Raw genomic sequence first — 21,378 nt, 5'->3', positions numbered from 1 at the left:
TATCAATGTGACTGCTTACCATCATGGTTGTTGGGAAAGTATCCCCCTCCTGTAGCATATGCCGATTGGCAGTTAGGCACTTCTAAAAGAAAAAAGAAAATAAAAATTGAAGCTTGAGTGAATTCCAGACTAAACTATACACACTTCAATTCTTGTTCAAGTGGCAGAAAAGGCTGCATGTATAAAAATGGTAAATCTAAGCATTTCTACTCTAGTTAGAGAAATAATATTAAACTTCATTGCCTAATTCCTAAGCATTTTTCTGAATATAGCCTTCATCCAAGAAAAAGATATCCAGTTCCTGTGGAAATGTTCATGTGCATATTTACTTGAAGGAAGTAGAAAGTTATATGGTGCATTTCAAATAAAAATGAATAGGACCGCACAGTATACTTCTGAAAGATACAAGAATCAACCAACTTCCAACCAAAAGAAATGGAATGGGACAGCAGGCTTTGCAAGTTACATCAGGCAACTTGTGTGCCCAAATGAGTACATGTTAGATTCTGGTGAACCTTCCCTTAGACATCATTACTTAAAAAAAAACTTTACGGCATTAGATTTGTGTTGAATTTAAGCATGTTCTGAAAAGATCTTTTTCTTACGATAGTACCTCCAACCCCATCCCCCAATATTACTAATCAGCTGTACACTAAGATTCAAATTATTGAGAATCTAACCAGGCTAATTGATTTATTATATCACTTTTGCTAACACAGAGAATATCTGAGTGGCACTATGGCACAAATACATGTTTGGAAGCAATTCCTGTAATTAATAACTCATATTTTCTCAAAACAAATGCTAATAAAATTCCCATAATCTCAACTTTCACTTATTAACATTACTTGGATGCCCACAAACTCTTCAGATAAGCAAGATTGTAAAAAATATCCAAGCCAGAGATGTAAATATTTACTAGTGAAAGCATGCTTCAAACAGTTTTCAACTTTCCATGCATGAACAGGAAAAATAAATGAAGGTTTAAACATGTGAAGCTGTTTTTATGCAGAATCAAACCATTGATTTATATATTGTGATGCTATTTTAATCAGTATTGGCTTTCACACTGCCTTCTATCTGATCCCTTTAATTAGAGATGCATTTTATGCATCTGAGGCATGCATTAAAAATGGACTTCGTTCTTTCCCATAGTATGTCCATATTCTCTGAGCACAAAAGTTTAGGCCTCTGATAAGAAGCATTTGACCTTCCTCCCTTGGTGCTTAGTTTATTTACCTACTGGGATATTGCAGTGAATCATGATGAATCGTTATCTAAATAGGGAATACCTTGTATCTGTGAACAATAAATAATACAGTCCCTTGAAAATCAGGTGTGTCATATTATTCCTGGAAGTGGTAATGCAATCTGCTTCCCTACTGCAGCTGTCTTTCCCCAAAGGGCAAAGCCTCCTGCATCCCTTTTCAACAGCCCCTGGAAGAAGTATTTATGAACCTGCAGCATAGATTGGCAAATGGTATTCAAAATGCACATTCAAAAGATAGGTTTCATGTTTTGCATTCTACCTGACAACACATGAGAAGTAAAGAAAGAAGAGAAAAAAATCCTTTAACTTTAGATCTTTTGCCATCTGTTCCACTTAGCTTCTAAGAGGTCCCGGTATTTTTAGACCTAAGGAGATTTGTAGCAATGTAGTCAGCTTTGCATCAGGAACAGCTGCAACTAACACCTAACCAGAATTCCTTCCCATCCCCTTGACCCAAGGTGAGTGTTAAGGAGCAACTCAATGTCAGTTACGAGTTCAGAGATACTCTATGGCAAACAGAAGATGGAAGAGCTTTTGCACACAAATGTGCAGAATTGTCTATCTGCTTTTTCCTTTCGGTAATGGCTTTTCAGAGTAAGTTTAAATCCTGCTACATCTGTTGAATGCTTTTTTTCACAAGATAGAAAAATATAGTCTTATATTCTAACTAGGTTAAATGCTGCTACAAAAACCAGCTTTTCTTTTTTCCACTTCACCAGAGGGATGGACAGAAATGGGGGGGGGGGAATCCTATTTAGCAGATGGAGGAGAAGCAGGTACACTGGCTAGAACAAGTATATTAGGATAATAACTGGTTTTTTTTAGTTCTCTATTTATAAATATGAATCTATAATCATTGGAACTGGAAATTCAGTTGTTAAGCAAAGTGGTTGCTAAGTCAAACTGAGACCATGCTTATGATCTTACTTCAGCTTTCCTTTGCTTTACAGATGTGGAAAGGTTATAAATGCAAGAACTAGTTGCAAAGATACTTTTTCATTACCATTGTAACTGTGAATGGTTACTCAGTGAGTCAGTCACTAAACAAGGACTATCGATATCCCTGTTTTGCAAGAATGAGAGAAGCAGCAGTCACTATACTTACTTTGAGGAGCTCTGGCATGTACCTTCCATTTTGTGGAATGCAGGCAACAATATTGCCTTGCAATATAACCTCTATATTAGAATTCCTTATTTATATTATTGGGATAACACTGAGGTTTGGCTGCAAAAGAGTGTATATAAAAGAAATGAATATGGTGAAAGGGAAATAATTAGTAAAAGGTATCAAGGTGATGAATATAGGATGGACAATTATTTTTTTGTAGTGTCAAAGGTGAACCTTGAAGAAAATGGAAAAGAAAGTGAAAGACAAGAATAAAATCAAGAACAACTATAAGAAAAGAAGGTAATGCTGAATGAAATTTATTCAAAGCTAGAATAATTTAACAGAATAAATGGAAGGTGGATGTAAGGCAAAAGCAGGTAGAAGCTATTTTGTACAAAATGAAAAAAGTTTACAAAGTGCCACAGAAATGTGGTTATGGGAAGTATGAAAATGATTGTTTAGTGAAATGATAAAATGAAAGATAATGTATAATGTGTATATAGAGAAATATGTAAGATGTCATCAGAAAGACCATGGAATGGTTAAGATGAAAAGAACAAAAAACAAAACAAAATGATTTTGATTATTTTTTTAAAAAAAATTCTGTAAGAGGCTGAATAGGCCTAAACAATGAGCCCTCAGCAGAGTGAACATAACTGAGAATAAAAGCGATGAAACAATTTGGGATGAATCTAAAATGGGAGAATATTGAAAGGACAATTTTAGAGATTTGTTTTGATTGTCAAGATAGCAACATCTTGAAAAGTAAAATAGTTTTTATGCTATGTTAGTGTACAGAAAAAAACAGTTGATATGCCTGTAAACTATATGAATTTGTGTATCTTGGTAGAACGTTTACTAATGATGGGAAAAAAATGGAAATAGTTTTAAGATATGCAAATACTGGTAGAAAATGGCGGTGGGTGTCCCAGAGGAAGAAAAGTTGTCAATCCTTGCATTAATGGTGCAACATGGTTTATTTCATACTCCATTAGCCAGCTGCTGAACACCAGTTGTACAAAGACTGCTTTGTGTGCTACACACTAAGGACTAAGAACAAGTCTCAATCTTCATGCAGCTTGGAGGAATTAAATTTTAATCCTCACCTGAATCAATGCAGTAGTCCCTGGGCTCTTGCTTGATTCCCATTGGAGACTGGAATCCATGAGCTGGGGGGCCTGGAATACCTGGTACCCCATGATCATAGAGTGGGTCATGATATTCTTGCTTGAATCCCTGAGGAGGATGGGCAGTAGGAGGGACAAGAGGCTCTGACATCTGCCGGTGGTAGACAGGGCGGTTGTCTCCAGAAAGCCCTGGCTGTGGATATGGGTGGCAAGGTTCAGACATCTGTCTTTGAAACCTTGATGACAATGAACAAGAGAAAGAGAGAATTATAATTACTCTTATCAGAATCTAGACCTACTAGAGTCGTCCTTCTGATTTAAGTTTCCTAAAGAGGAGTTTGATAGTGAGATGGGCAGCATCCAAATAAATAAAATCCTGGTAAACATGGGTGCACAATGCAATTTCAGCAGAGGCTCTTCATAGCCCACTTTAGTAATAAGATCCAGGTGCAATGTAGCAACAGCAGCTTATTGTCATTGAAAGAAAAAGTGTTAGATATAATGGTAACATGACCAAATGGAGGACATATAACTTTGCCTTCACCAAAGCTGCTAAATGGACCATTTTGCCGACAACCCTATCTTTTTATGTTGTCTTTCTCAGCAGTAAATTTGACCTAATTTATTTGTCTGTTTTTAAAACAAGAACACAACCCATAAAAAAGTATATATACTTTTAATGCATAAAGAGCAGTAGTGGCGCAGTGGTTAGAATGCAGTACTGCAGGCTACTTTTGCTGCCTGCCGGCTGCCTGCAATTTGGCAGTTTGAATCTCACCAGGCTCAAGGCTGACTCAGCCTTCCATCCTTCTGAGACGGGTAAAATGAGGAACCAAATTGTTGGGGGCAAAATGCTGACTCTGTAAACTGCTTAGAAAGGGTTGTGAAGCGGTACATAAGTCTAAGTGCTATTGCTATTAGCACAATAAATATAGGGTATTTTCAATGTTTAATACTTATTTCTTTACTTTATTTGCCTCCCATCTTGTTTCAAAACAAAATCTGGATGTCTTAATCTTTAATGAAAAGCAGCTGAGTTGGATCAAAGTAGTAGTACCAGGAGAGACAACTAAATTTTCAGACAGTGTAAAGGAGCAGAATCAAGAGAAATGAACTAACTTATCTGTAGCAAACATGACCTTCATCTGGACAAACATGTCTTCACTAAAAGGAACAAGCAGTTTGTTTTTGCTAAAGGAATAGGAAATGATAAGTTTGACTATATGTATTTCGTTTCAACAAAGCAAGCATGTGTCTATATAATTCCAAATTATATATAACTGCTAATTTGCCTCAAAACAACTAAGGATTAAATGTTTTAGCTATCACTTGCTGAAAAAAATATGCATGATCCATAATGCTCTGTATGGAATACACAGAGGTTGCATCCACATGCACCAAAAATTATTTTTATTGTTTGCAAATATAACCAGATGCTTCACAAAGCAAAACGTTGGCATTAAAAAAAAAGTAATGTCAGAATTTATGCTTTTGCAAAAAATATGTTCCACAACTGCTATCTTGGTTTTGAGGAATCTGGGTGAACCTTAGTGGAGACTAAACAAATATGCAACCAAAATCCCAATATTCTTGGTTTTGAACTCTTGGAGGCTATAGCAGTAAACTAGGCACATCCGTTCACATCCCTGCACCTTGAAAAGTGATTGTGATCAATCAATTTGTTTCCCAAGCCTCCAGAGGCACATGACCTTATTTTAGCTTTGAAATATGACCTACTGCAGCTGACAGGCCCAGATTATGCTACTTCCGATCTGTGTCCTTCTAACCTTCTCAAATGTAACTCTAGAACTGCACTGGTATGCTTTCTGCAGGAAGAGGAACTTCCAGATGGAATCATGCCGAATAGCTTTAAGGTCACTGGGAACTCAGGGACTGGGAGATATGGCTGGCAGTCTTAAAAGCAACCTGAGGTTCTGGCAATAGAGAGGACCCAAATTTATTTAAGGAACTTGGATGGAGATTTGTCATAAATATGAAAAGATTTTTTTCTGGAAGTAATCCCATCTTACTTAAGACATGCTTAACAGGTCTTGTCTTTCAATCATGTTAGCTAGAGTATTTTGAAAACAGCCTCATATTTGGGTAAGAATATCCAGATCTGAAACTTTGAAGTTGTTAAGCAGACCCAAGTGAAAAAAATAGGATTTCATGAAAAATCCAACAATTGTAAATGTCACTACGGTTGTTAGTATTAATATGTCGTGACAAACAAGACATAATATTTGAAATTATTTCAGTCTGTTTGATTAACATTCTGAAATGGTGAAGCCTCTTGAAAGTTTCACAGAAGGGCAGGCTATAAAAACATGTTGCATATTTCAAATGGGAAGATTCAAATAGTGACCAGTAAATATTTTATATGGTTAAGATCATGTTTTCCTCTGATAGTTCTAAATAAAATCAAGTAATAGATGTAATAAATTACATGTGTATACTGAATAAAAAGGCCAAGGGCCATTGATTAAAATGATCTATTCAGAATATCAGCCACTTAACTCTTTAACAACATCAGATATATATATTCTATCCAAGAAATATCTGGCTTCCTTAACTATTGAACAAGGAAAAGAAAGTATGAAATATTGATCTGAAATTTGAATTGTTAATTCCATTTTAGATATATTTCCCAACTTAAACGAATCACAGTGAACATTCTCGAACAACCTGAAAATACAGAGATACCTGTGCATTCTCATAGCAAAAGATTTCTGATAATAATCTGGGTTTTTGGGCAGGCATGTATCAAAATAATGATACACTTTCAGCAATACCAAACTGAGAGGTTCAGTTTCATTTTCACACTCAACCTTAGCACCTCCCTGGGTAATTTAAACCAGTTTATCCCCTCACAGCCCAGCCTGCCTCACCAAATTATTGTGGGACAAACTGGACAAGAGAATGTGAGGAAGATGATATTCTCTCTCTCTCTCTCTCACTCACTCACTCACACACACACACCATTTTGAACTCAAGAAATGGGATATAGAATTAGCAAACAAAATATGATGTCTGTGTCAGATCACAAGGCCACTGGACAAGAAAAAAAAATCTCCAAGTGGGGGAAAAAAACTCCACCCCCTTTACCTGTGTTCTGTTGGGTACTGGTTTTCAGGCATTATCTTTGGCATCTGGATAGGCTGATGAGGTGGTCGAGGTATAGCAAAGGGTTGCTGCCTTGGTTCCTGAAGAGGATGAGGGGTGGGAGGAGGGGCACCCTGTAATGGGCCTGCTGGGCTGACATGTGCAGGTGTGGCGGGCAAAGGTGGAGGCGGAAGGGCGCCGCTCTGAAGTGCAGGTGAAGCTGGGGTAGTGGGTGGAGTTAATGGCTTGAACCCAGCGGGGGGCTTCCTATCATAGGCACTGTTCAGAGAGCAGAGAAAAAAGAAGAGAAAAGAAGCACAATTTAAAACAGGCAGGAACCATTTACTCAGCTTCAGCTTCAAGTCCTTGACAGTTCGGGCTTGTTTGCATTTCATGGTTGTCAGGAAGTAACAGTTAAGGCCGATCAGAGGCCCAAGGGAATCTTTGTACTTCAAGCAAGCGACAAACAGGCTGAGTCATAGGGCTCATTTTAAAACACTTTTCTCACAATTTTCTCAGGCATAATTGTAGCTTCCGATTGTGTGCATTCTCTTCTTTCCTATGGAAACCCTGCCCCAAAGTGCCTTCCCTCCCCCTTTGTCCCCACCTCAAATAATTAAGAACCAATTCTAATCAGGAGAGCAAACAGGACTGATACCAATCATTCTGCAGGTTGCCCTGGTGCAATTCTTACCCCTCTTCCCCTATGAGCAGGGACTCATATACACTTGTGTGAAAGTCTTGCAATTACTTGCAATAATTAAAACAGTTTAAATGTATGGCAACGTACAGAGCCATTGCTATCTGTATGAACACGAGTGCTAGGTAAAACAGCTATTAAACCAGTAAATATTGAAATTATTTCTTGGGTTATAGCAGCTCTCCCTAGCTTAATGGCTTTTAGAAGTGTTTAATGCTACTTTGGCAGCTGCCACTCTAACATACTTGAAAAGCACTAGGTTGAAGAAAGCTATTTTAGAATATCAAAAGCACCATGTTAGAACTTACAATGATTTGGGGTGGATGATGTTCCAAAAAAGGCATGGGGATAGCAAGGTAAACAATTCAGGGTACAGAATAGAGTTGTTACAATTACTCCCCCATCAAAACAGCTTCCCATTATGCAAGCTATCTGATTTGAGTTATACTGCATTGGAAGATGTCACGAAGGCCACAGGAATCCAAATCTATGTCTAGTGCCTTGCAACTAAGCATAGGCGCTAATATCAAGTTGCAAATAGCTTTCCAGGTAAATAATTAAGCTTGTAAGGCTTCAGGAGCAACTCTCCTGGGAGGTGGTTTATCTTGGCATAACTTACAAAATAATGGTTTCATTTTGCAAGACAAAAAGGTCTCAGTCTACTGTTTGCACATTTCCCCCCAGAAATGAACCAACTAAATGTTAAAACGAAGTTATAATAATTATCTTTCAATTATCCAAACATACAAAAAATGATTATCGGGGGGCCGTCTTGCCAAAGCAGTACCAATACCATTTTTCATTCTCCCTGTTTTCCTACTCCAACTCTCTTTCAAGTGTTTTAAATCAATTCTTGATTAAAATGTTGATGTGATTGATTAATATTTTTAATCGATGGATGGAATTTCTTTGATTATTCACATGGGCCTGGTTCAGTTTCTAGGAACTGTCAATCATTTAACAGTGCTTTTGCAAACTGATTCTACGTACCAATAATTGTAGAGGCACTTTTCTCCATAGTTAGCACAGAGCACCTGCTCGTGACTACAGGTGGACAGCTCTGAAGAGGGGCTGTGCAGTTCTCTCTTAATCTTAGCTGGTGGTGGCGCATGAAGTACCACTGAATTAAAAACAATGGAAGAGAATCAATGCATGTGTCATAAATTAAATATATGATGTATAACTTAAATTCCTATATATATTTACTATATACAGACAGCCAGGTGTTAGTTATAGGTCCTGAGCTACAACATATATAGTACATATTTTCTTTAAAATGTTACTGAATCTTACAGGAGTGCACATTTTAGTTTCTATAATTATGTATTGTTCATATGGGTAATTTATAAATGACATAAAGTTTCTTCATGTTACTATCCAGAAAAGAAAAAAAATTAAGTGCTGAGTAGCAGCAAACAGAACTAGTTGCAGCAGCAATATGAAAGGAAGTAGAGGAAAAAATAAGGCTACTAATGAGAATTGCGTTGGCAATTGTCCAGAATAAGATAGATTTTTAACTCATTCCTGGAGTTAATTCTGTCCAAGTTAACAAGAAGGGAAGCCAAGAGTACAAAATTGTGAACACAAGGCAATTTGGAATATGATAGTGTACGCTTTGACACCACAGTCAGAAGCAAATCTGGAATGAAATTTCAGTAGAACCATGGAATTCAAACATCTTTTCCTTCTAATGCCAATCCAGCTTCCCAACACAAAGTACAACCTGAGTACTACTAGAAAATAACACCTTGCTTGACTGCAGCTAAGTATTGGACAAAAGGATCAACACAAAGAATTGAATAAACACACTTTGAACAATTTATGCAATTGAAATATTAAGCCTAACCCCAATTTTAATGAAAAGGAAAAGGTGTTTAATCCATGAATTCCAATACTCATAAATAATACTTTATCAGGTACACAGATTTCTGAAATCACTGTAGGTATATGTGCATACATTTATTTTTTAAAAAGTCATAGGGCTGCCTATTTCACAGAAAATGACTGGGTGGCGTACAACCAACAATTAAAACAATGTCATAGCTGTTGAAAATGTTTTAAAAAATAAATGAAAACAAGATGGTGGGAGAACATTCAATTAAACACAGTATAACTATTGCACAGGATGCCCTGAATGCAACTCTGCACTTTGAATATGTTTTTATGCTGATGTAACAAAACACTGTGGAAATGCCAGGAGATCTAACTGATTTGAGCAAGTGCCCATCCTCATTTGCCACTAAAAGGAAAAAGAAAAATGCTGGCAACTGCATCTTTCAAATAAGGTATCCTGACATTCCCACATACTTTTGAGAAGGAATTATTTTTCATGGCATTGACATTTCTAAGCAAGATTTGACAAGAAGAATAATCTATCTATGCCAAGGCTGGGAGATCAATTTCAAAGTAGGAAATGACCTCATTAGGAAGAAACACCTTGCTTCAATACTAGTCATGACAACTCCCAGCTTAACTGAGTCTAAAAATACACAGCTCTGAATTCAACCCAAGCTTCCATGGGATCAGGTTTTTTGAAAAGTACTTTGAGCATGCAGATCACTACGTATATGGACAGTGGTATCTTTGTATTATTACACAAGACAGTTTGAGCACCAATGCAAGTTGCATAAAAATAGATTCTTTATACTAAAACTGCATCAACAAAAAGCAGCCATGCTAAAATCTATCATGATAAACCAGGATTATGTGGATTCAACAACACTGCCAAATCAAACTGGGAAGGTCCATACTGTTTGTAGCAAAACCTCTGTCAACAATTTGTTCTCATAGGGGATTAGATTCTTTATTTTAGCCGATGGCTATTTTAACAATGTACTGACGTCTATATTAAACATATTGTTGTTCTGTTGGTGGTGCTTGCTTTCCCCTACTTATCATCTATAGCATTGTAGAAATGCTCCTATTGGGCAGCATGAGATCATCTATTTGGGGACACCAATAGAAAGCAGATGATCTTTACAGTATGTTTCTTTCAGATTGAGCCCTTTTAAGTACAGATTTATACTGGGCTTTTTTGGGGGGAAACATTCCCACTTAGGCAAGTGTACTGTACGCTTGAAAAAATGTAAACTGGATCATGTATACAGTCACAATCTATGTCTGGAAGATATTTTTTGAAGCCACATAGATTGCAGAATTTGATATTATGTAGCTTTATTCATGAATTGCCAGTGAATACATCACACTTTCTAAATGTGCTATTCTCCAGATGCTTTGAACTTCAATTCTCATCAGCCTTAGTTATTAAGGAACCCAACCCAAATTCCCTGGAAAACATCAGATTTGCCATCATGTTGGATAAGAAATTGTTGATTTAGAGATGTATTGCAGGTCAGCATAAGTACTTTGACTCTAAGATAGAATAACAGCCTTTTTGTTTCAAGGGAGGTTCTTAAGTGCAATCTTTTATAGCTACAGTACAAAACAAGATGGAAAAGGAACATGCCCAGTTAAACTGATGCCAGAAATTAGCAGAGGACATGTGAGTCTTGCCTGCTTCTTCTCAATACAAGTTAGCATTTGGCAATCACCCATGGAAAGATGATGCACATAGCATCTCTGACTATTCATCATTTACATGCTGATCAGCTGTACTCTGCCATTTAAGTTCAACTGGATTTGTTTGTGCACCAATCTGAACACACCCTGAAAAGCTGGCGTTAAATGTGGAAGACCAAAGAAGGCATTTCGAGGATTGACCATTGCTTCAATCATAGCAAAGGGGTAAATTATACTTAGGGCCACGGGGAAGGGAAGGTTGCCAAGGAGAACAGTCCAATGCAATTACTTCTATACCAATATTATAAAAATATCTCAAGAGAATACCAATATGTACAACCCAAGCTGTGTTATCACATATCAGTTCCCCAGCACTTGCTTCATTATGATTCTAATAGCTGCTTTCAATCTTAGTGTCTCTCCTCATTTCATACTGAAGCTAATTATCCTTACAGGAACTTGTCCTCAATGCTCCCCGCCCCCCATCTTTGGAGAACAACTACATGGCAGATTTATCGTGGTACTGGAAAAAGCCTCAAGCCAAGAATGAGTTGATCAAGCATCTAGCTGGATACATTTCAAAGTGGAACTAATGCTGTTTTTCCCTTCACAAGAAAAATGTTTTACCTGAAACGTTGGTTCAGCAAAAGGGAAAAGAAACTACATAGCACCTATGTAGTATTCTGTCTATTAAGCCACCGAACTCAGTATTGTATATATAGAACAGGTTCACATGTTACCTTATCACACAAGAAGATTTGCTTCTGACTTCCTGGATTGTGTAAACATGGCTAATATGGTTTATAAAATATGAGTCGTGGCTTACCTCAAGTTGCAGCCTAAGCAGTTTTGATTTATTCAACAAACCATTATTAAATAAGATTTAACACAGGGGAGGCAAGGTTATAATTTTGGAGAGGCACCAAAGGCCACCAGAAAAAAAGGGGATGACAAAGCTGTAGGAGGCAGGATTGAGGTTTTTGGCCTTCTTTCAAGGATTGCTTTTGAAAATTAAAAACAGATAGGCTAATCTATTGGACAATTGCCCATGTCAGTTCTAATTTGGAGAAAAGCAAACAAGCCATCCGTGTCCTCCCGACTGCTGAATTTTAGTGGCACAATTTGGGAAGACACAGAAGATGCAAAGACCCTGGAAACTTGCATACACTTTGTTTCTGAATTATCGGTTCAGGGAATTCTAGCTCAGCACAATGTGTGAACCAAGACCCTGAATGTTAGCTGGTCTTCAAATATTCAGATAAGGGTTCTCTTCCCAGCCCATCTAGAACTGCAAGAAATTGAACCTGGAACTTGGTGCATGCAATGTTTGTAACCCATGTCTGAATTATCCAGGTGTTTAGAGCATTTGGAAAAAAGTATATTTATTCAATTTCTAGATTTTGGAAGCACACTTTCGTACTTCAATTATTCAGTCTCTAAATAACCTGAAATCTAGCAAGTCCTGGATTTAGTCTGAACCTGAAAAGAACGTACATTCCAACTTCCATTCATTCCATAGATTTCTTTAGGAAAATTTCAAATTATGTGAGGAAAGAACATATAGCTTATTTAGTATTATTTTAATCTATTTTAGCATTAATGGGAGTCTGGGTGGGGTAAAAGAAAATCAAACACAGAAACAAAAGTAAATTCTTATTGTAAACAGTAAAATTAAAATTAACATCTTTATAAGTCAATAGTAACTAAATTATACTCTGAGCACAGTAAACAATGGAACTACACAAGATGAAAGTCATTGCAAACAGTAAAGGCGTTACAGTTAAAAACCAGTAATTACGAAATTTATTTAATATAAGGGCTTAAGCCAAGGATCAAATAAAACTGCTTTAGTTTCTTCATGAAAGACCAGCAGGGTCAGGGCCATCCATACTTCTGGGGAGGGTATTCAATAAAATCGGGGCACCATTGAGAAGCTGATTACCTGGGTCCATGATCCAGGTAATTCAAAAGGAGGAGAAACTTGTAATAGGCCATCTTTTGACGACTAAACGGGTTCACTTTTGGTAATACCCCAAAATGCGAATGTACATAGACATACACATGTGCCATTATCCTACTATTAGTCCATGAAGCTCTGATACATTTAATTTTTAAAACAATCAATACATATTTAACATACTTTCTAGGAGAAGACATTTAAGGAAAAGGCATAGGCATCAGAATTTTCTACCTAAATAGTGCCTGAACAAAACAGCTTTACTTAGCCAGAAGTGGAGTATTATCCACCCGATCCCCTAAGACCAAGTACACAGCTATTACACCATGAGTAGATTGCCTGGATGTGACAGCTTTCGGGCATCACTAACAATTAGTAGTCTTGTTTTGCAAGAGATTTAGAAACACGGACTCCTGCATTGTGGATCACTTCCCAGGAATGAATCTGAATGACAGAAGTGGGACCAATCCAAATAATTAATTATGTAGGAAGACAAAACAGGAGATCACAGAGCTTCTTGGCATACAATACTTCTCAAGGGCAAAATTAAGATCAGAATTCATTTTCAAGGAAAGGCTCCAGCTATCATTTGTCTCCCACAAAATCAATGGTGTACCGTAGGTGATCAAAACCTTAAATAAAAATAAAAAAATTACAGTACATGTCTCTAGTTACTATTCATATTGGCTGTCTTCTGGTGTTTCAAGTGTTAATTTTTCCCCTTAAAATTGCCCTCTCCCCTCTCCCCACCCTCTTCCTATTAGGCAGGGCCTTGCTGAACAGCAAACAGCAGGAAACTCACATTGGAGGTGTTCCAGCTGTCAGTCACAAGCATGTTTCTTTCCAACAATCTCTGTGTTGTTTGAACTGTTGTTTTTCTGCCAGCAGCACAATGGAGCTTAGTTATTCATTGAAGGGGGGGGGGGAAGGCTGAAAGAAGGCACCGCCCTCCATTCACAACCAATTTGGAATACTCCATCCATTCACAAAAAACCCTCTATCCTCACAGCTGAGCACTACCAATCAGGAGAAGGGAAATGACACTTAAGATTATAACAGAGACCAGCTGTCCTACACAGAGAAGCTTGTACTGTGGATGTTTATGTAAGGAATTCAAACACTGCAGAAATGTCCTGAATAAATAAGAAGGAGCTAACTATTTCACAGAGTTCGCTGCAAACCCAAATGATTGTGCAACATAACTTGTGGTGAGGTCCGGAAATGCCCCTTGACAAGGAGAAAGAAAAAAACCTAAAACTTATTTTAAAAAGTAACTTTTTCTTTGCTGCCCATTAGGCCCATTTGTCTTAATGCTTATGGATGTCCTACTCCAATTCCTTTAAGCAGTTCTTGTATCCCTATTTATGACAAGAGTTAAGAAATTCAAATTACAATCCCAGTGTAACACACTTGTTTTGTTCAAGAACTACCACAGCATGAATTGGCAGAGAAGTTTGGTTGCTGAAAGTAAGAGCAAGAACTAGGCTCTTGAAGGGGCAAGAGCTCTAAAATAGTAGTTCCCAATCTTGGGTTCCAGATTATAGCTGGGTTAAATTAGACTACAGCTACAATATTCCCAATGATTGTGATGGAATCAAGGTTGGAACAGAGTATAGCCCCTATTAACATAAAGAGAAAAGGGTTGTTTTTTTTTTTTAAGTCTCTTCCAGATTACCCAATCTGTACTCCTGTCATATAGTACAAAATACAGGATTTGGGAGTGCTCTTGGAATTGCAAATTGTCAATGAATGTAAATATTAAATGACCTTAATGACCAGGAGCACTTATGTACAACTGGTAAAGTTAACTCCAGCCATTTCTGGATGAAGATAGCCTGACCTCAACAATGTACAGACTGGTAATCTTCTGGCTGGATTATTCTAATCCATTTTATGTACAGCTGCTGTTAAAGTCAGCTGAGATTACGGTTGGTGCAGGATACTGCAGCCAGGAAAGGATATGGGCACAGAATATGGGAATATGTTATTTCTGCTCTGTCGGTAAAACACTGGCTTTCAATAGTACACCAGGCACAATTTAATATGCTGACATTTATCTTTAGATTTATCTTCATCTCAAATGGCTTTTGATCTGGATATCTGAAACAGTAACGTATTCAATACTGACCATATCACAATTTGAGATCTGCTGAGGAGTAAGTGATTGCTAACCTGTGAAGTTGCTAGACCATATGTTTATGACAATTTTTTTCAATAGCAGCATCAGAGCTTTGGAAAAACAGATCCCTTTCTTTTTGTAGAAAGTGGCTAAATGCCTGTTTATTTTGATACTTGAATGACCCTATCAAAGCTGGTTTTAAATAGTTTCACCATTAATAATAATCTTTTAGTTCTAAGCTTTTTTTAATGTTTTGAAATGTTAATACTTTTTAAATTATGATTTTATCACTGGAAGCAACCCTGAGTGCTGTGAGATATTAGTATATAAATCAAATCATCTTACACATTGTCTCCTCACCCTTCCCCATCACAGTGTACAGCTCCACCCATTGCTCACTTCCTCAGAATAGTGCATTATTGCAGATTATTGGATGTATAATTGATTATAATTAAATGTATTATAATGATTACTGGATTTGTATATGATTAACTGAACAGGAACCTACTATATTTTTAAGTCTGATCTAGGCTGGACTTGGGGTATTAACTGGAGACGGACTCAGGAATCACTCTTGGCTATTTTTTAAAATACACTCTATCACATTTTGAATTTGATGCAAAAATTACCATGCTAAAATGGATCATGAAAACAGCAACCAGTTATTATTTTTGTGCATTCTTTCGCATTTGTTCTTAGCTAAGGAAAATTAATACAACTAAAGAGGAACTATTGATTTGGGATGCTTTGAGACTGAGCAACAAAGTATTAATTTCAGATTACAGGAGACAGTTTCACTGCCCAATTAAGCAATCAACCAGACTCTTTCTCTCGCTCTCTCCTGTGCCAGCTCTCTTCATACAAAGGGTAACCGAAATTTACAATCAAACATTTTAGGAAGCTATCCAGAACTTGTCTGGGCAGACCGACTTTTCATATTTCAGTTAGGGATAATTTTTCTCTTTCCCCCTCTTTGTAAAACAAATGGCTTATGCAAAGATCTGATGGATAAAAACAAAAACCAGAAAAGGGCTAACATGGAATTGAGTTGACTCCTCGCTCTCTGGACTACTCTCTGCAGTTTCCTTGGCAAGGTTTTTTGGAAGTAGCTTGCCATTGCCCCTTTCCTAGGGCTGAGGCAGACTGAATAGCCCAAGATGCCCAAGACAGGACTAGAACTTACCAACCCAGTTTCTTAACCAATACATCAAGCTGGCTCTTCCAGGCATATTTAACCTTGTTTATATAACTTCTTGCTAACATTCAAATGGACTGAAAGGGAAAAGGGAATAAGTATTTTAAATAGATTGCTGCCAAATATTTTAAAAACCTTCAATAAGCCAAGAACAAAAAAGGAAATTTTTTTTTTCTTTGATATTCCAAGGAAACAATGAAACGTAATCCATTACTCGAATCTGCAATAAAATAAAAAGTGCTGCTAGATAAAAAGAATTACAAATAGCAGGAAAGTGGACTTTGAAGTGTGCAATATTGAGTCTGGACCCCCATGCCAATACCCAGTGAAAAGAGTTCTGGAGTGCCTTCAAATTATATTATACACACACACGTATGTGTATGCACGCGCACACATCTTTGTATATCTGCATATACGTACTGAGAAAGTATATGTTTTAATATCCTCACTATAATTAGAGTCTGAAAAGACAAGTTATTGGTATAACTATAGGATGGATCACATCAGCTCAAAGCCAGGAATATAAGATTATTAGAGTGAGTGGTGTCTTAGGTTTTTAATCTTGCCCACTGTACACAGGCACCAGCTAAGCACGCAAATAATGTTGAAACAGCACCAAATGTGCTGTACATATTGTGCTTTATGTCAGCGTGGCTTTGCCCCATTCTCTGATGCCAAAATTGAGTCAAAATTATCCTGCCTTTAGCGGGAGGTTGCTCAGTTCAGTTAAAGAATTGCAAAGATTTGCCTCTTCTCATTCGACTTTTTCCTTATATAAATCAAATGAGCCAAAATAAATAACCAGCTAAATCATGTGATGCAGCTCGATTATACCATGTTATGAGATCACATGCTTAACTTTCCTTATTGAAAATCTCCTACATACAAAAAATCAGAGCATCGAAGGCAAGGCAAGCTTAATAACAACTTCATTTAAAATAAACAATAACACACACACACACACACACACACACCGTTTTCTGATGAGGAAAAGGAAATGCAATTCTTTATTTTTAAAATGCCAAACAGAACTGTCCAGCAGAAGCAGAACTAAACAATTCTTCTGACATAGACCAGTAATATAATGCCAATTTTCACTGCAGTTTTAATGACCAGCATACATTTTGGAGCAAGCCCAGACTGCTGGCTGTAAAACAGAACCCTAGCCAAAAAATAATTCCCAATGGCCCAAATGAAGCAATTCATACATCAGAATGAAAAACATTTGGAAGTTAGGGAAAAAGCGCTTAGGTATTCTGCTCTGTTGCTCTTATTCAGAAAGAACAAATGGCCAATTCTTTTTCTGGGCTAGGGAGGGGAAAAATCTTCCCAATTTAGAACTATCACAAGAGACACATCTGGCTTCCCCTGTTGCTCTTCTATAACAGTGCACAAAAGCTTCAGAGCTTTGCTTAATACCTATGAAGGCAAGCAAGCAGTTTTGCTTTATTTTTTATTATTTATTTATCAAAAAATTACTTAAAATATTTGCACTACAGGTAGTCCTCATCTTACAACCACAACTGAGGCCTAACTGCTAAGTAAGACAGTTGTTTTGTCCCACTTTAAGATCTTTTTTTTTTTTGCTGCAGTTGTTAAGTGAATCCAGCTTCCCCCCTTGACTTTGCTTGTCAAAAGGTCATGAAAAGGTGATCACACGACCCCAGGGCACTGTAACTGTCATAAATATGAGTCAGTTGCCAAGTGTCTGAATTTTGATCACATAACCATGGAGGTGCCACAACAGTCGTAAGTGTGAAAAATGGTCACAAGTCACTTTGTTCAGTGCTGTTGTAACTTCAAATGGTCATTAAATGAACTACTGTAAATCAAGGACTACCTGTACTATTTTACCACTACATGAGTGGTCTTTGTATTTCGCCCCTTTCCACTGTGGATATTCCAGATAATTCACATTCAGAGGATCCAAGAATATAAATGAGGTAGAAGACATACTTTGTCTTTTAAGAATTTGTAAATAGTCACCCAGAAATGCAGTTGTGCAGATGGAGCAAAAAAAGAGAGACGTTTTGTCACAAGTAATATCAGAAGCACCCATCCTCCAATGGGTGTGTCCCACCACGTAGTGCTAATTATGCAGTTATGTTACTGTTACCCTAGGGAAAGAAACTTTCTTCCCTAAATCAAATGGTTACCGCGAGGAAGGAAACAATTCGGAACCAACACAACAAATGCTATCAACTGTTTCTTTCTTCATTAACAAAAAAGAGGAAATGCATATTAAGATACCAGCACTTTAAAAAGGATAGAGACAGTAAGATCAAAAATAGGTCTTTTAAGTAAAAAAAAGAAGGCAAGCATGTTAACTTATACCAGCCTATAAATTATAGAAACTTGTTCTCTTCTTGTGAAGGAAGCTGTATCTAAGACATCTGGAAAATACTAGGTTGGGGAAAATACTTATAGCTGCTGTTCTTACTCTTATTTAACAGTTTTAAATTAGAGGAAGACACGCACAGAGACATACTGGTGCCTTTGCTTTCATAAAAATTATACTCTAAACATTCTATATAAACAGGTACTCCAGAATTTGAATTTATGCAATTATATAATCAGAAGCATCAAAAGAAAGAAAAATCTCCCAACATTATCTTCCCAGAATTTAAAATACATTTAAAACACTTACGCTAATCCCCCGCATAGCAGACAAGCATTTAAAACAAGGACAGAATCAACTGTATCCTTAATAACAATGCAATATCTATTCACTTGGCACAAAGCCTCACCAGTTTAAATGGGATTTACTTCTAAGTAAATATGTTTGTGATTAACCCAATAGTCATACCAGTTGATTTTTGTGCCAGAATTCACAATAATAATTTTAATCATGAATCATACACTATAAATCTACGCCATGCTACCAGAGCTTCAAAAAAAACCCTTTCAATGTGCAAATGGTGCCCCCTTTATTCATTTACTTCTTCTATGACAATATTCCTCTTCTTTATAGCAAGCTTTACTGCTACTGGGTTTCATAAATGCAAGAGAGATCTTTGATCTGTAGATTTTCCTCTTCAGATATTGTTCTAAAAAAGGCAATACTCAACTCTCCCCAAATTACTATAACACCTCGTAGTGAATTCTGTAGAGCTGTGTTTTAGATCAATTATAGTTTACTTCACTTATAGTTTGACCAGTTGGAACTTGGACATCTTAGTTTGAGGTTGCAAGGCTTCATGTGACCCCTGGAAATGTCTGTCACAGCTTCCAGAGACCTCCAAAAGGTATCGCTAAATTGAACTTTTAATGTGATTGATGAAGAAAATTATGAAAACAATGCCTCGAGAGTAGTCATATTAATTATATTTAATTTTAATTAAATTTAGCACAATATAAATCGACTCTAATTTTTGTCCTGTTCCATTAGCTACTTTTAGGGTGTGACTCTCAGACGTTTGGGTACCCATATTGTACTGTGTGGACTTTTGAATCATTTAATTAGAGATACTTTAAAAAAAAATCCAAATCCAGAAGGATTTAACACTGCATTAGCCAAACAAATTACTATTTCATATGTAAATCTGCTTCCAATCAGGGTTGATAAAAATCAATGATTTTTTTTAAAAAATCAAAAAAATCAGTTTTTTTTAATTTAAATCGGATTTTTTTTTATTTAAATCAGATTTTTTTGATTTTTATTGAATTTATTTTAATAAAAAACTTTTGGGGTAAAAATCTATCATAAGATAGTTTTCTATTTAAGATACATAAATAATTTAGTTTATTCAGCATGAAATGGAGCTTAGTTATGTAGCACAAGGCTGTATATTCTGCAACACTGGGACTGTCGGTGAGTCAACAGCGGGTCAAAGGAGTAGCAGAGATGACAGTTGCTCTTTAAAAATTATGATTTAAATCGAGTTGATTTAAATCAAGTCTTTTTACTAGTGATTTAAATCATGATTTAAATCGACTCGATTTAAATCAAATCCACCCTGCTTCCAATGGAAATATTTTCTGCCATTAGCATTGTTATCATGAACGCTGATCACCATTAATGTACTGTTGGCTACTCCAACGCAAGAAAGCTAGGTTTACTGGGACCACCCATCTTTTAGAAGATATTTGGTTTTTTTCATATAATCCTTCAGGTTCTGGGCTGGCAAAGCCTGCGGAGAGGTATCTGAACACATCTCTGCTAGCAACAGATCCTCCCACACAACCTAACACACAGCCTAACTTCAGTTTCTACTGCTCCCAGCAAGAACTGGCAGGGTTGGGCTAGAATGTCAACATAGGAAGAAAATTTATTACTCCAGGCTCTCTTTCATCTCCAAAGGAGGGAAGGGTTGGGATACACACACACACACACAATCCTTCACACACACGTACAAGCAAACCCCAGCAAACGTGTTGCCTGTCTGGAGAAGCTCTCATGGCAACTTTCCCACTCACTTCAAAGTAATCAAAAGACAATAATTAACATGCATTTACTGTAGCACAAGATATTCCACTGCATGCTGTGACAGAGCTGAAATCAAGAATCCGTTCCTCTGCAGGCTATGGTTTTTTTTTTTTTTTGCCTTTAGATACTGGGGCAACCAGAACAGCTAAGCAAAATCAAAAACATAAAAGAAGCCCCCGTCCCAAATAAATACTGCCTGAGCACTGATGTTTAAGAACATCATTTCTTGCAGCACATCAAACCCACAGCTGAAAACTATGCATGAAACATGCTTGTATTAAGAGGTATAAACAGGTCCAGGAATGGATTATTAAACCCTACAGACAAGACAGAAATCTCTTGGTGATGCAGCGGGAGCACTCTGGTATCTGCCTTCATAGAACTGCGGCTTGCCAATGACTAATACTCCCTAAAGCTGCTCAAGTTTCACCAGCAAAGCTTTGTCCTTCATAGCTTCATGAGCTATAGCTATAATAGCTAGGAAAGTCACTGAGGGAATTAGAGGCACAGGACTGGTGAGAGTGCTTTTGTGTGCTCACTGGCAAATGGATTTTAATATCTCTTACATTATGAAGTATTCATGGGGGCTTGAAAGGATTCTGCGGGAATCAAGGTTAGGCGCAGCCTCAAAGATTTTCGCACAAATGTTCCAAAGTTCTTCAGTTAAAGCAAGGCCATTATTAATAGAACCTCCAACACCATACCTTCCTATTCAGTCCCATCCCTTCCAAGTCACAAGGACTTCTCAAATCCCATAAACATGTACCCGGAGGAATTGCATTCTATTAATACAGGTGACACACAAACACAAGGGTCAAGGGAACAAGTCACCTATTTTATAATATTTTGTAATCT

General features: G+C 37.0%; 1 protein-coding gene across 5 annotated transcripts in view; it reads right to left on the bottom strand.

Annotated features, from left to right (window-relative positions):
• ETV5 (ETS variant transcription factor 5) overlaps nucleotides 1-21,378 on the bottom strand; it is a 33,479-nt gene that overhangs the window by 8,370 nt on the left and 3,731 nt on the right. For all 5 annotated transcript variants that reach the window (XM_034439627.3, XM_034439628.3, XM_087872134.1 and 2 more), the window contains 4 exons: nucleotides 8,298-8,427; nucleotides 6,611-6,886; nucleotides 3,485-3,741; nucleotides 20-82 (listed from right to left, as the gene is read on the bottom strand). In XM_034439627.3, the coding sequence (XP_034295518.1) occupies nucleotides 20-82; nucleotides 3,485-3,741; nucleotides 6,611-6,886; nucleotides 8,298-8,427 (726 nt within the window). The remainder of the gene's footprint in view (nucleotides 1-19; nucleotides 83-3,484; nucleotides 3,742-6,610; nucleotides 6,887-8,297; nucleotides 8,428-21,378) is intronic.

The sequence above is a fragment of the Pantherophis guttatus genome, chromosome 6, assembly GCF_059756535.1.
Source record: "Pantherophis guttatus breed Tessera chromosome 6, ASM5975653v1, whole genome shotgun sequence".
Taxonomy (NCBI): domain Eukaryota; kingdom Metazoa; phylum Chordata; class Lepidosauria; order Squamata; family Colubridae; genus Pantherophis; species Pantherophis guttatus.
This window is presented reverse-complemented; position numbering and strand designations above follow the sequence as displayed.